This window comes from Eriocheir sinensis, chromosome 43 (genome assembly GCF_024679095.1).
Source record: "Eriocheir sinensis breed Jianghai 21 chromosome 43, ASM2467909v1, whole genome shotgun sequence".
NCBI lineage: Eukaryota > Metazoa > Arthropoda > Malacostraca > Decapoda > Varunidae > Eriocheir > Eriocheir sinensis.
This window is the reverse complement of record NC_066551.1, coordinates 8,038,706-8,053,705: the sequence shown is the minus strand read 5'-3', so window position 1 is coordinate 8,053,705 and position 15,000 is coordinate 8,038,706. Positions and strand designations below refer to the sequence as shown.

The 15,000-nt window shown below is 44.8% G+C and overlaps 1 protein-coding gene and 1 long non-coding RNA gene across 3 annotated transcripts in view; one reads left to right on the top strand and one right to left on the bottom strand.

The window, feature by feature from the left end:
- Positions 1–11,538, top strand: part of LOC127010428 (synaptotagmin-1-like) — a 79,596-nt gene extending 68,058 nt beyond the window's left edge. For both annotated transcript variants that reach the window (XM_050884520.1, XM_050884521.1), the window contains exons 8-11: positions 2,595–2,747; positions 5,922–6,042; positions 9,401–9,531; positions 10,199–11,538. In XM_050884520.1, the coding sequence (XP_050740477.1) occupies positions 2,595–2,747; positions 5,922–6,042; positions 9,401–9,531; positions 10,199–10,501 (708 nt within the window). In that variant the 3' untranslated portion in view covers positions 10,502–11,538. The remainder of the gene's footprint in view (positions 1–2,594; positions 2,748–5,921; positions 6,043–9,400; positions 9,532–10,198) is intronic.
- LOC127010429 (uncharacterized) overlaps positions 11,304–15,000 on the bottom strand; it is a 4,262-nt gene continuing 565 nt past the window's right edge. The window contains exons 1-2 of the long non-coding RNA XR_007763170.1: positions 13,680–15,000; positions 11,304–13,515 (exon numbers count right to left, since the gene is read on the bottom strand). The exon at positions 13,680–15,000 is cut by the window's right edge and continues 565 nt beyond it. This is a non-coding gene — a long non-coding RNA (uncharacterized LOC127010429). The remainder of the gene's footprint in view (positions 13,516–13,679) is intronic.

Below are 15,000 nucleotides of genomic sequence, written 5' to 3'. Positions count from 1 at the left end.
TGCAACTACCCAACATTATACATTCTCATCCACAAAACATTATTATAAATTTTCAGCTGTTTCAAACAATTTTGCATAATTATTCCCAGCCCGCCGGCCACTTGCGTATAATTTTAATTTTAACCGAAACTCCACACAAATTATCAGGCACTCGGATGAAAATGCAGGCAGACCATGCGAGCAAAAAGACGAGTTTCTGGCCTTATATTACGTACAGAGAGAGAGTTTAAAGCGTAAAGAAAATATCCATCGAAGGAAAGGGGAATACAGAGAGAGAGAGAGAGAGAGAGAGAGGACAGAATTGCCTATTGAGGGTCGTACGAAAGGCTGAGTTAAAACTGCTTTCGAACACATTAGTTAGAACGCTGAGCTCCACACTTCTCCTCCACTTCCTCCTCCTCTACTCCACTTTTCTCCTTCCTCTCTTCCTCTTCCACACTTTTTCTCCACTTCTCCATTTCCTCCTCCTTTACTCCACTTCTCTCCTTCTCGTCCTCTTCCTTTCCTCCTTTTATCCATCTCTTCTCCACTACCGACTCTCCTTCCACTCCTCTTCCTTTGCAATACTTCTGCTCCGTCTCTTCATTCCTCTTTCTTCCCTCTTCTCCTCCTCCTCGTTTTCACTCCTCCGCCTTCTCTCCTCCACTTCTTCCCTCCACTCCCTTCCATCTCTCCAAATTCTCCCTCCATCTCTCCCTTTCCTGTCTTTGCTTTCCTGTGTTTGCTTTCCTTCCTCCCATTTCTCCGCATTTTTCCTTACCTCCTCCCCCCCCCTCTCTCTCTCTCTCTCTCTCTCTCTCTCTCTCTCTCTCACACACACACACACACACACACACCGTAAAGTGATGACATCCACTTCCTTTCATCGCCTCGCATTTGTCTTCTGTTTCTTTCCGTTGTTTCTCTCCTACACCCTATCCCCCCCCCTTCTCTCTCTCTCTCTCTCTCTCTCTCTCTCTCTCTCTCTCTCTCTCTCTCTCTCTCTCTCTCTCTCTCTCTCTCTCTCTCTCTCCTTCGTCATTTCCACCCCTCTCCCCTCTTTCCCCTCCGTTCCCCTCTCTCCCTCCCTCTTCCCCCTCCGTCCCCCTCTCTCCCTCCCCTCCTTCCCCCTCCTCTTCGCGTCATATATATCACCAAGAGGTCAGTGAACGGCCCCGCCTCTTGAGAGTAATAGGACGAAAAATATATGTATGATGGGTTTGTAAAAGTGGCGGATAGCGTTGAGTTATACGCATGTGCAGAGAGAGAGAGAGAGAGAGAGAGTAAAATTGGCATGTAAGAGAAGAACCAGACACCTTTCCTTGCATTTTATTTTCTCCTTTTATCGTCTTTGTCTCTCTTTCGTGTTTCTCTTTCACTTCCTCTTTTTTTCCGCCTTCCACTCTTTCGCTTCCTCCTTCCTCGCCCTCTTCCTCTTCCCAACCCTCTTCAGCACTTCTTTTTTCCTCCTCCTTCCCTCCTTCTTCACACTCCATTTTCTATTCTCTCTCAGTTCTCTCCCTTGTCTCTTTTATCAACATTATTTTGCTTCTGTTTCGTTCCGACTTCAATTTTTTTTTTCTCTCTCTAATGTCTTTACACGTCTTCCTCTTTATTCTTCGTTTTCGTTACCCAGGTCCTCGTTTTCACCCTCCTCCTCCTCCTCCTCCTCCTCTTCCACCACCATCATCGTTACTCCTCCCATTCATCTCCTTCCTTCCTCATCACCTCTCATTCATTCTTCTGCCATCCTATACTTTACACACACACACACACACACACACACACACACACACACACACACCACTCTTCCACCACCCAGACTCCACATATTCTTGCGTTCCTGCCTTCCACATCCTTCATCTTTCATCTCCACCACCACCACCACCACCACCACCACCACCACCGCCTTTCAACATCACCTCCATCGTATACATCCCTCACCACCACCACCTCCACCTTCCTTTCCTTCATACACCATCTCTACCACCACACATACGGAATTTTCACCATCATCACCTTTCTATATCATTTCCATTTTATCCATCCTTCACTATCACCTTCATGCATACTTTTATTCTACGTCCTTGTGTTTTTTTTATTTGTTTGTTTTTGCTTTCATGCTTTTCATTATTTGCCAACTTTCATCTTCACTCATTCGTTCTCTCCACCCTATTTATTTTCATCATAATCAGAATCTCCTCTTTCTCTACTCTACTTTCCATCATTTTGTTTTATCTCTTCTACTTTACTCTCCGCTCCTTTACTTTTTACTCTAACCACAATCTCCTCTTCAACGCTACGCTCGACTCTTTGGTTGGTATTATAAGACACTTCTCACATCATGTATTTCTATAGGTCAAAGATAGGGTCAATCGGGATTTAGTGAGTGGTTCTTTAGGTTCACGGTACAGAAGAAGGCTCAGACTACCACCAGGGTCATAAAACTACTTCTGGAAATACCCCAGACTCATAGGAAAGCCTTGTCAAATAGGTGAACTTTGGCGACGAAATGTAAAATACGACCCTTTTCACTTTTCATTATGACCACAAACTCTTCACCCTTTTACTGTCCATTATAATTACAACCTCCTCCTCCTTCTTCACCCCTTCAGGAGCTCGTGGTGAAGATGGTGGCGATGGACTCAGACAAATGGGCAAGTCCGACGACGGTGGGCGAAGTGACGCAGCCGCTCCGGGACATCAAGAACCTCGCCAACCTGGACCAGCGCACGACTTTGAACTACTTCCTGGCGCCCCCGAAGCTGGTGAGAACTGTTTTTTTTTTATTCTTTTTTTGTGGGGGGGGTGCACGATTTGGTTTTCTTTTTTTTCCTGTTTTTTTCCTCTTCCCTTCCCCTTCTCTCCCTCTTTACTTTTCTTTTCCCTTCCTCTTTTTATAGATTTTTTTTTGCGGGGTCACGATTTGGTTTTGTTTTTTTCTTTCTGTTTTCTTCTTCCCTTCCCCTTTTCCTCTGTACTCCTCTTTTCCCTTCCTCTTTCCTTCCTCCTTCCTTCCTTCTCTTTCCTTCCTCATTATCTTTTTTTCTGATTTACCTCCTTACTTTCTTTTGTTCATCTTTACTTTTTCCCCGTTTACATTTCTCTTTCCTTCCTTTCTTCTTCCTTTTTTTCCTTATTCCATATTTACCTCCTCTTTCCTCCTTCCTTTTTCTTCCTTTTTACATTTTCCGGTTTAAATCTCTTTTTTTTCCTTCCTCTTTACTTTATTTTTTCCCGTTTTTTTATTTACTCTTTTTTGTTTTTTGTTTTCTTTGATGCTCCTTTTTTATCTCTCGCTCCTTTGAACTTTATGTTAATTTTGGAACGTTTCTTGCGCTCTCTGGTGATTTTTTTATTGCGTTTTACTTTTGAGTTCTTTCTTTTTTCTTTCTCTTTTTGCGCAAGGTGATGTTTTGATGTTGCTCTCTCCCTCTTCCTCCTCCTCCTCTTTTTTCTTCTCCTCCTTTTCCATTTCCTTCTTTTTCATTTTCTTCTCCTTTTTCTTGTTATTCTTTTTCTTCTCCTTTTCTAGTTCCTTCTTGTTCTCCTTTTTATCTTCTTTTCCATTTCCTTCGTTTTTTCATTTCTTTCTCCTTGTTCTTGTTATTCTTTTTCTTCTCCTTTTCTATTTCCTTTTTCTCCTTTTAATCTTCTCCTCCTTTTCCATTTCCTTCTTTTTCATTGTCTTTTCCTTGTTCATCATCTCCTTCTCCTCCTCCTTTTCCATTTCCTTATCTTCCATTTCGTTCTCCTTGTTCTTCTTCTTCTCCTTTTCCTCCTCCTTTCCCATTTCCTTCTCTTCCACTGCCTTCTCCTTGTTCTCCTCGTCCTCCTCCTCGTCCTCCTCCTCCTCCTCCTCCTTTTCGTGCCGTCCCTCCTCGCGTGTTTCCCCTCACTTTCTCTTCTCCCTGCGTCGTCTGTTCCCTCGTGACTTGCCAGCCTTTATGAGTGGAGTATCGGGTAACGCAGAGGATCTAAATATAACCTTGAAATATGTGTATCTTTCTATTTCTTTCTCGACCCGTACTGCTTTTTTATTTTTCCTGTATATTCTGGATGAGAGTGACACGTGCAGGCTCTGATTTGTGTTCTACCTTTAATGATGATGTGTGGGTTCCCTTTGTTATCAGGGGTTGAAATACGGAGTCATTTGTTTGTAATATTCCTGGTGTTTCTGTTTTCTTAATCGGTTTTCCTGGCTTGAATAATACCTAACGGGGGCTTTATTTTTTATACTTTTTGTTTAGTATTTTTTTTTTCGGTTCTCTTTTTGTCATGGTGTTAAATGTTTCGTCATTCATTTAAAGTAATTCTTGATACTTTTATTCGGATCTATTCCTGACTTCAAAAACCTCATAACAGGGACTTTCTTTTTTTTACTTCTTGTTTAGGTTTTTTTTTCGGTTCTCTTTTTGTCATGGTGTTAAATGTTTTGTAATTCATCTAAAGTAATTCCTGATACTTCTATACGGATCTATTCCTGACTTCAAATACCACGTGACAGGAATTTTCTTCTTTACTTTTGTTTATTTTTCACGTTTTCCTTTTCGTTAGTGCGTGAAAAATTTCGTCACTAATCTAAAGTAATTCTCTGCTTCTAATCTATTCCTGACTTAAAATACCACATAAAAGAGATTTTCTTCTTTACACTTTGTTTATTTTTTACGTTACTCTTTTCGTTAGGGTTTAAAACTCGTCACTCATCTAAAGCAATTCCTCGTACTCCTATTTTAATCTATTCCTGACTTCAAATACCACATAAAATGGAGTTCCATCTTTGATCTTTTTTTGTGTGTGTTACCGTTCTCATCAGGGTTTGAAAAATTGCGTCATTCATTGATATTTTTTAAATTAATCCCCATACTCTTTTTCTAATCAATTCCTAACTTCAAACAACACATAAAAGCGTGTCTCTCTTTTCTACATTTTTTTCCACGTCAACTTTCTCGTCAGGGTTTGAAAAATTACTTCAATCGTTTGAAATAAATCCGCGTAGTCTTTTTCTAATATGTTCGTGACCTGAATGACTTATCAGGGAATTTCTTCTTTTCATTTCGTCCCTTTTTTCCGTCAACTTTCTCGTCAGTGTTTAAGAAATTGCTCCTTCCGATCAAAGTAAACCCTTGTAGTCTTTTTTCTAATATGCTCGTGACTTGAATGACTTACCAGGGAGTTTCATCTGTACATTGCATCCCTTTTTTCACGTTAACTTTCTCGTCGAGGTTTAAGAAATTGCTCCTTGCGCTCAAAATAAACCCTTGTAGCCTTTTTCTCATAGGTATGTTCGTGACTTGAATAACTTACCAGGGAGTTTCATCTGTACATTGCATCCCTTTTTTCACGTTAACTTTATCGTCGAGGTTTAAGAAATTGCTCCGTCCGCTCAAAATAAACCCTTGTAGTCTTTTTTCTAATATGCTCGTGACTTGAATGACTTACCAGGGAGTTTCATCTGTACATTGCATCCCTTTTTTCCGTTAACTTTCTCGTCAGGGTTTAAGAAATTGCTCCTTGCGCTCAAAATAAACCCTAGTTGTCTGTTTCTAATATGTTCGTGACTTGAATGACTTACCAGGGAGTTTCAACATTACATTTCGTCCATTTGTTCATTTTAACTTTCATGTCGAGGTTTAAAAAATAGAGCTATTCGTTTGAAGTAATTGCTTGTGGTCTCTTCTAATCTATTCCTGACCTAAAATAACACATACAAAGGAGTTTCTCTGCATTATTTTCACGTTAAACTTCTCCCCGTGGTTTAAGAAAATTGCTCCATGCTCCGAAAATAAATCCTCGTCTTTTTCAAATCTATTCCTGGCTTGTATGACTTAGCAGGAACTTTCTCTTTTATACTGCGTTGAAAAATTGCATCATTCTTCTCTTCACGCAACCCCCATGACCTCACCTGCGCGCCGTCTCACCTGCCTTTCTTACCTGTGCAGGAACTCGGGGAGGTGCTCTTCGGCCTCAGCTACCTGCCCACGGCCCAGCGTCTCTCCGTCTCCGTCATCAAGGCTCAGAACCTCAAGTATTCCAACGTGGTGGACGACCTTAGTGACTTCTGTAAGTACTGCGTCAGGAAGGGTGGCGGGGGGGGAGGAAGAGGAGGAGGAGTAAAGGGTAAGGGGGGGTTATTGTAGTGGAGGGGTAGTGGTGAGGGGGTAAGAGGGGGTATGGGATTAAGGTGAGGGAGGTTAGAGGGAGGGGGACGGTGTGGTGGTGGTGATGATGGGAGGGGGATATGTCAGTGGTGGTGGGGGGATATTGCGTAGTGGTGGTGGTAGTGGGTGAGGGTTATGTTATTAGTGGTAGTGGTGGTAGGGGAGGGGGGGATAGGGTAGTGGTGGTGGTGGTGGTAGTGGAGGGGGAAGTTTAGTGGTGGTGGTAGTGAGGTGAATGGGGACAGCTTAGTGGGGTGGTGGTGGTCGTGGAGGGGACAGGGTAGTGGTGGTGGTGGTGGTGTTAGCGTGAGGTGGGGGGGGGGGGGGGCCATTACCATTGATCTCGGCTGGTTTCTATTTAAGGAGTTGGGTTTCTTTCGCGTGGGAGCGGCTAAGCTCGTGTATAAATAGTCTTTTTTTCTGCCTTTCCTAGTACCTGGTGTTTGACGTACGTAGACAGGATTACTGCTCGCTTACCTTTGGCTTTTTTTATTGGTAGATTTTTCTTTTGTTGTTGTTTTTATTACTATTATGACAATGGTAGGGTGGTGTCTTGCTCCAATCCCTAATCAATCAGTTACTCAGTCAGTCAGTCAGTCAGCCAATCAGTCAGTCAGTCAGTTACTCAGTCAGTCAGTCAGTCAGCCAATCAGTCAGTCAGTCAGTCAATCAGTCAGTCAGTCAGTCAGTCAGTCGTCATTTTACTACGAGAAACTTTGATATTTTTTGCCTTTTTTTTTTTTTTTTTTTTACTTGTATCAAACACGTTCCTATAATATTTCAAGGAGACAATTTCACTACGTTTTACTCTGAATTCCGCTCCTTATCGTTCTCATCCTCTGTCTTCCTCGGTCGGCCGTTGCTGTGTTTCTTGATATCTGGGTCGACGATTGACTCTTGCCGGACCGTGAAGGCTGCCAGACAAAAGAACGACCTCAGAAATTATACCCGACTGTCCATGAAAAAGAAAAAAAAGATAGATAACGTTACGCAAGACGGGATGAAAGGCAGAGCGTGGGAGGAAACTGGAAATTGGAGGGGAGGGAAGGAAGGAAGATCGGTCGGTCAGATAGGTGAAGACAAGTAGGTAGGTTATGTAAAGGAAAGGTAGGGGGAGGGGAGGAGAGGAAGAAAGGAAAGAAGGGTTGTGATTATGAAGGTAGAGAGGAAGGAAAGACGAAAGAAGGGGAAAAATGTAGTTTGAATGGACGAAAAGAAGGAAGAGAGGAAGGGAAGAGGATAGATAGATAGGTAGATGTAGTGTGGGAGGGAGAAAGGAAGGAAGGAAGGAAGGAAAAAAGGAAGGAAGAAAAAAGAGAAAGAAAGTAGGATAGATATAAAAAACAAATAAATAGGAAGAACAAAAGAGATGATAGCAATGAAGAAAGGAAGGAAAGAAGGAAGGAAAAAAGGAAGGAAGAAAAAAGAAAGTAGGATAGATATAAAAAAAGAAACATAAATATGAAGAACAAAGAGAAGATAGCAATGAAGGAAGGAAGAAAGATAGGAAGGAAGGAAGAAATGAAGGAATGAAGGTAAAAATCACGATAGAACGAAGAAAAACCTTAATAGAACTCGTGCCTCGCCTTGGAAAACTCCCAGAACCTTTTAGAGTTGCCTGACGTCCTCCGCCCATGCTAATCTTCCCTCAGCTGCTGTATTTTATTGGACAACCTGTGAGGGGCGAGGAGGGGGAGGCAGCGAGGAAAACGGAGTGCAGGAGGAGAGGAGGAAAAGGGGAAAGACTTGGAGTGGGACGTAAGGGGGATGGGAAGGAAGGAGGAGGAGGGGCGAGGAGGGGAAGATAGCGAGGAAAACGGAGTGCAGGAGGAGAGGAGGAAAAGGGGAAAGACTTGTGGAGGGGGTCAAGGGGATTGGAAGGAAGGGGGATTAAAGGGTTGAGGAAGAGTAGGTATGCGGATGGCTGAGAGGGAGGAAAAAAAGAGTGCAGGAGGTGACGGAAAAGGGGAAACTTAAATCATTGAAGAGGGGCGTTAGTGGGTAGGAAGGGGGAGGAGTAGGGTATTGGGGAGGGGCATTTATGGCTGGGTATGGGGAAGGAGGATAGGGAGAGGAGGAAGAGGGAGAAAAACGGAGTGTAGCAGGTGAAGAGGACAAGGGGAGAGTTGTACTATTGGGAAGGGATGCAAGTGGATAGGATGGAGGAATAGGGGTTGGGCAGGGTATGAGAGGGTTGTTAGTGGATAGGAAGTGGGGAGTAGGGATCGGGCAGGGTATGGGAGGGTTGTTACTGGATAGGATGGGGGGGAGTAGGGGACTGGGCAGGGTATGGGAGGGTTGTTACTGGATAGGAAGTGGGGAGTAGGGGACTGGGCAGGGGTATGGGAGGTTGTTACTGGATGGGATGGGGGAGTAGGGATCAGCCAGGGTATGGGAGGGTTGTTACTGGATGGGATGGGGAGGAGTAGGGGACTGGGCAGGGTATGGGAGGGTTGTTACTGGATAGGATGGGGGGGAGTAGGGATCGGCCAGGGTATGGGAGGGTTGTTACTGGATAGGATGGGGGGGAGTAGGGGACTGGGCAGGGTATGGGAGGGTTGTTACTGGATAGGATGGGGGGGAGTAGGGGACTGGGCAGGGTATGGGAGGGTTGTTACTGGATAGGATGGGGGGAGTAGGGATCGGCCAGGGTATGGGGAGGGTTGTTACTGGATAGGATGGGGGGGAGTAGGGGACTGGGCAGGGTATGGGAGGGCTGTTAGTGGATAGGAAGGGGGAGGAATTAAGTGGTTGGGGAAACTATTTGTGGTTGGGATGCATGGGGAAGATTGTAAGGGGTTAGGAAGGAGGGGGAGTAGGGGGTTGGGCAGGGTATGGGGAGGGTTGTTAGTGGATAGGAAGGGGGAGGAAAAAGTGATTGGGGAATGTATTTGTGGTTGGGATGCATGGAGAAGGTTCTTAGGGGTTAGGAAAGAGAGGGAGGGTTGGGAAAGGGCATTTGAGGTTAGGTAGGGGAATGGGGAAGAGGGAAAGGAAGGAGAGAGAAAAATAAACATGTCAAGTATCTGAATTATTGATTATATTTATGTGTTATCCACCACGACATCCATTAACGGTATTTTTTTCCTTTTTTTTTCCCTCCCTCTTCCTTCCCCTCTTCATCAATTCACTTTTCCTTTCATCCGTTCCTCCTCCTTCCCTTCCGCCCCTCCTCCTTACTTCCCTTCCGCCCCTCCTCCTTACCTCCCTCCTTCACCTCCATGTCCCTCTCCTTCCTTTGCTTCCCCCCCCCCCTCCAGGTCCCTACATCCGAGTGCTCCTCATCAGCGGGTCTGGCCGAGTCCTGAAGAAGAAAAAGACCACCTGCAGATCCCCCTCAGCCTCACCGATCTGGAATGAGACCCTCATCTTCGACCTGCCCCAGACCCAGGTGTGTGTGTGTGTGTGTGTGTGTGTGTGTGTGTGTGTGTGTGTGTGTGTGTGTGTGTGTGTGTGTGTGTGTCCTTCTATCTGTCTGTCCGTCTGTCTATGTCTGTCTGTCTATCCATCTGGTTGTGTGTGGGTGTGGGTGTGTGTCTGTGTGTGTGTGTGTGTGTGTGTGTGTGTGTGTGTGTGTGTGTGTGAGAGTGCCTGTCTATCTGTCCTTCTATCTATCTGTCTGTCTGTCCGTGTCTGTCTGTATCTGTCTATCCATCTGGCTGTGTGTGTGTGTGTGTGTGTGTGTGTGTGTGTGTGTGTGTGTGTGTGTGTGTGTGTGTGTGTGTGTGTGTAATCATTTCGGGATATAGTTTTTTTAGGATTTTTTATTGTTTTAATTAAGTCGTATGTTGTCTTTTTTTATAGACTACAAACAATAAATTATGACTAACATGTTACTGTGCTTTGTTTTTTTATGATCTTTGAACTATTTATATATCAATTAGTTTTTTTTAATCAATGTGTGTGTGTGTGTGTGAGAGAGAGAGAGAGAGAGAGAGAGAGAGAGAGAGAGACTAATGCGTGTTCTTCCACCGTTTCGTGTTGCTTTGTTTTCCGTTTCTTTCCTGACGCATAATACATACCAAGTGCTTACCTGTCCTTCCCTCCTCCCGCGGCAGGTGGAACACGTGACCTTCCTCTTGGTGCTGTGTACGAGGCCGCAGCAGCAGCAAACGCCCCCAGACACAGGCGACACTTCCTTCACTTCCTCCATGTCTTCTGAGAACTCCCAGCATTACCACCTCTCCCCGGTGGCGCCTTCTGACCTCACCGCCTCGTCGGAGCACTCGAGGAAGCAGGACCGGTACCTCGGGAAGCTGGCGTTGGGGTGCCACGTGCGAAGCGAGGAGCAGAGACAACACTGGCTCTCCGTCATGAGCGCCCCGCGGAAGGTGGTATCGCAGTGGCACGCCCTCAAGTAGACAGCAGATGGAGGGCATGATGGTAGAGGAGATAAGACGAGACATGAGTGGACTTGGCGCGTGGCACTTATATCGAAATGGGAGACAGTGAGATTGTGGCCTTGAGGAAGTGGTTGTATGTGTGTGTGTGTGTGTGTGTGTGTGTGTGTGTGTGCACCAAGATGTCTGCTGGCCAGTGTTTAGGTGGTGGTGGTGGTGATAGTGGTGAGGATAATGGTGATAATGACAGACGCCTTTATATCACTTCCACCTAATGCCGAGAAGGTTTCCTAAAAGCCTTTCAGAGTGGTGGATTCCGTGCTAAGTCTTAGTGTCTAGAAAGTCTGCAGTAATTAAAGCTGAGTGGCTGGCGTGGTGGGGAGGGTCCGTGTCTCGACATCAACGTAATAATTATCTCCAGCTTGTCACTCTACTTCTTCCCCGTCCCCCTTCCCTCCCCTTTCCTTTCCTTTCCTTTCCCTTCCTTTCCTTTCCTTTCCGTTCCTTCCCTTTCCTTTCCCTTCCCTTCCTTTCCTTTCCGTTCCTTCCCTTTCCTTTCCTTTTCTTTCCTTTCCTTTCCTTTCCTTTCCTTTCCTTCCCTTCCTTTCCTTTCCGTTCCTTCCCTTTCCTTTCCTTTCCTTTCCTTTCCTTTCCTTCCCTTCCTGGCTATCTCGTTCCTTCTGTCCTACCTCGGAACTGTACCGTAGTGTAGTGTATGTATAATGTACATAATCACCTATTATTATTTTGTGGGATATTTATTGTGATTATTATTGTTATTGCCATTATTACTTGTATAACTTATTTGGGTGTGATATGTGTGTGTGTATGTGTGTGTGTGTGTGTGTGTGTGTGTGTGTGTGTGTGTGTGTGTGTGTGTGTGTGTGTGTGTTTAGGCAGCAAGTGTTACGGGAGGCAGTTATTAATTATTAAGAAAATGTGGGAATTGTACCAAAGGAGCTATCAAGGTTCTCACGTCTGATCATCATCAATTTATAACACACACACACACACACACACACACACACACACACACACACACACACACACACACACACTAAACCCAAATTCGTATAATTGTATAATGCTATATTTTTGGTGTAACACAATATTACTCTCATCTATAAATATTCAACACTCCATGTCATCATAGCGTCTAAGTATAAACTCTAGGGTTATCGTCAATCGTAGTATTGGATTCCTTTCGCCGTTGCAAGTGTCGCCTACCTGTGTTGTCACGGAGGATCAATAGACGGTGGCACTGTATTGGGGCGGGTCTGGCACCCTCACGCATACATGTAGAATCGAATCCTGTCTGTCTAATTCTCAAGAGTAAGAATCCATCCATGTATTTTATTTATCATTATTATTTTTAATTTTTGTTGTTTTTTTATTATATTATTACTACCATGATTATATTGCGTTTGTTTACCTCGTGTATATTTTATGATTCTTAGTTGTGACAAATAATGTCTTTTTTTTTCGCACTGCTTCATGATTTTCTCCGTTTTTTTCGTCATCTTCATAAATATCCTTGTTTTGATAAGTAAGACCGCCTTTCAACATTTGCAATACATATTTTGAATAAGGAAAAAGAAAGAAATGCGACTCGGCTTACCCAGCTTCCCGCCGCCGCTTGGATAATGTATTCCTAACATTTATTTTCCCTCCGTTCCTTTGACTCGCTGCTTTCACCGCCAGGAACCCGTTCGCGTCTCCGCCGAGGCCGCCGCCCGCCTGCACGACCTCATTTTTTTTTTTTTTCTCCGAAGACGTGGCCGGCAAGGACGCAGCGCTGCCCCGAGGGAGGTGTTTTATGTGTATTGAACTGGCTCTTTATGCGTGCCAAGACTTTCCTCCTCGGCGCTGGCTCGGGTGCCTGCTGACTGGTTTGGTGCTCGACTTGCGACTGAAAGGCCGTGAGTTCGATCCGGCTTGCGACTTTATGGTAAGAGAGGGAGCGCTCTCTTGGAACCCTAATAGAGCTATATGGTCTTAGATTTACCTAGCTCGGGGAAACTCTTCGATCACATTTTTAATCCTCGGTGTTGGCTGGCGGAAGAGTTCGGTTCGTATTAAATGTTCCTGTAATGCCTGAGAATGCTGGAGCTATTTTCATGGCACGCGTACTGTTGTTTCATTTAGTCAGTTCATAATGCTGTTAGGGTTCATTCTGGCTTGAATTCGTAGCTGTAAAAAAAAGTTGATCGAGCGATGAGTCCGGCTTAAAAAGGTTTGAACTCGACAAAGCGGTTTCGTTTCCGAGGATGACATGCCTGGACCCTCTAGTGCCTGCCGTAACAAGCTGGAGGCATTTGTGATAGGTGAGGATTACTTTTAGTGATTACGTTTAGGAACCAAAGTGACGAAGGAAGAGAAAGCGGCGGCGGAGTCTTTATAGGTCAAGGGCATGTTTACGTCGGCGGATCTGCGGTGATGAAAACGTGGAGGTGATAAAGCAGGATCCAAGAGGCGGTTTGGGGAATCTAAATCGACATTGCTCATCTGCTTTTATTAGAGCGAGTGTTATGAACCTGTGCGCGCGTGTGGGGCTGGCGGGGCTGGTACGAGTATACTCTCAGTGTGCAGGGGGGAAGAGTGCGTCCAAGGCCTCCCCCCGCTAACGCCCCCCTCCCCCTCTCCTGTTCATGTGCGGCGCCCGTCCGTGACACCCCGGCCCCGCTTGGGTGTGGCCGCCGCGATGTCACACGGCACGCACCCTGTCTCTTTTCCGTATATTTTAATCTACTAATCGTTATCTCTCTCTCTCTCTCTCTCTCTCTCTCTCTCTCTCTCTCTCTCTCTCTCTCTCTCTCTCTCTCTCTCTCTCTCTCTCTCTCTCTCTCTCTCTCTCTCTCTCTCTCTCTCTCTCTCCAAATAAAAAAAAGTTTGTTTCCTCTTCCCTTTCCGTTTCTTGTTTCTCCCTACGTCTCTTTATCCTCTTCCATCTTCATTTATCTTTCTTCTTTTCCATCTTATTTATTTTCTTCTACAGGTTTCCTCTTCTTATTCTTTTCAATCCTTTGTTCTTTCACCTCTCCTCTTCCCTGTCCGTTCTCCATTCCATTCCTTCTTCTTTCTCCTACATCTCCGTTCTTAATACCTCTTCCATCTTCATATATCTTTCTTCTTTTCCATCTTATTTATTTTCTTCTACAGGTTTCCTCTTCTTATTCTTTTCAATCCTTTGTTCTTTCACCTCTCCTCTTCCCTGTCCTTTCTCCATTCCTCCCGTGTTTCCTTCTTTCTCCTCCTACATCTCCGTTCTTATTACCTTTTCCATCTTCATATATCTTTCTTCTACATTTTTCCTCTCCTCTTCCCTCTTCATATATATTTCTTCTACATTTTTCTTCTCTTCCCTCTTCATATATCTTTCTTCTACATCTTTCCTTTCCTCTTTCCTCTCCATTCCTCCTGTGTGTCCTTCTCTCTCCTTCTACATCTCCGTCCTTTTTATCTCCTATGGCCCCTTTATTTCCTCTCATACCCCCTGTCTCTCACGTGCCCTTTCATCTTTCCGATATTACAGTCTACACACGCAGCTCTGTAGTAGCGCCAAAGGACATCACCTGATTCATTTTTACCGCAGTGTACTTTTTTTGGCTTACGATAAAATTAAATTCATCCGCGTCGTGTGATTTCCCGAGCCAGGCAGTTTTTTCGTTTTTTTCTGCTTTTTTTTTCTTTTTTACGGTGGTGGTAGTGGTTGTGGTGGTGGTGGTGTCGCCGTGAGGAGAAATCGGGCTGTGGGTCTTTCATTATTCCGTAGTTTCCAGGGTGTTATTAATGTGGTGTCCCGGAAAAAAATATTACACACACACACACACACACACACACACACAGCCGTACCCCAAAAATCCGTGTATATGTAGTTCACAGCTCAAAACGAAATGGGTACTGGCTGGCGATGGCGAATTTAGCACGTGATCAGACCATGGTGAATGACACACACACACACACACACACACACACACACACACACACATGCACAAGCGTCTGTCCAATCATTGTCCAGTTAGTGTGGGGTGGGCCATGTGGGGAGGAGAAGGGAGTCAATAGGATTAGGAGGAGATGAACCCATACTACGTCTATCCGGAGCCATTCAGTCAGTCCCGTGCAACAGACGTCCAAAGATGTTGTGTAGGTTTGATGTGTTCGGTGTCTTCACCTAACTATCCTCTGTTCAAATTCACTTCGCTATCAAGCCCCTCCCCCTTCCTCATCAAGAGCATATCATTGGCTGACACATAAGTAAGCCACGCCCCCTCTCCAATTCAGACCGCATATGATTGGTGGATGTTGGTAAGAGTAAGCTAATCCTTTTTATTAGCTTAACCAGAATTTAGAAGTGAACCCCTCTCCCTTTCTGCCTGTATGTGGGTAAGAGATGCTGGAAAAGGCTAAGGGCTATATTTTTAAACATTTCGGCGCCCAATCTCACATATTTGATAACCTTTCGTAGGCGCTTTAACCCGGTAGCTGCGGGGATCATGTTTGTTAATTAAAGGCCCCTCTAA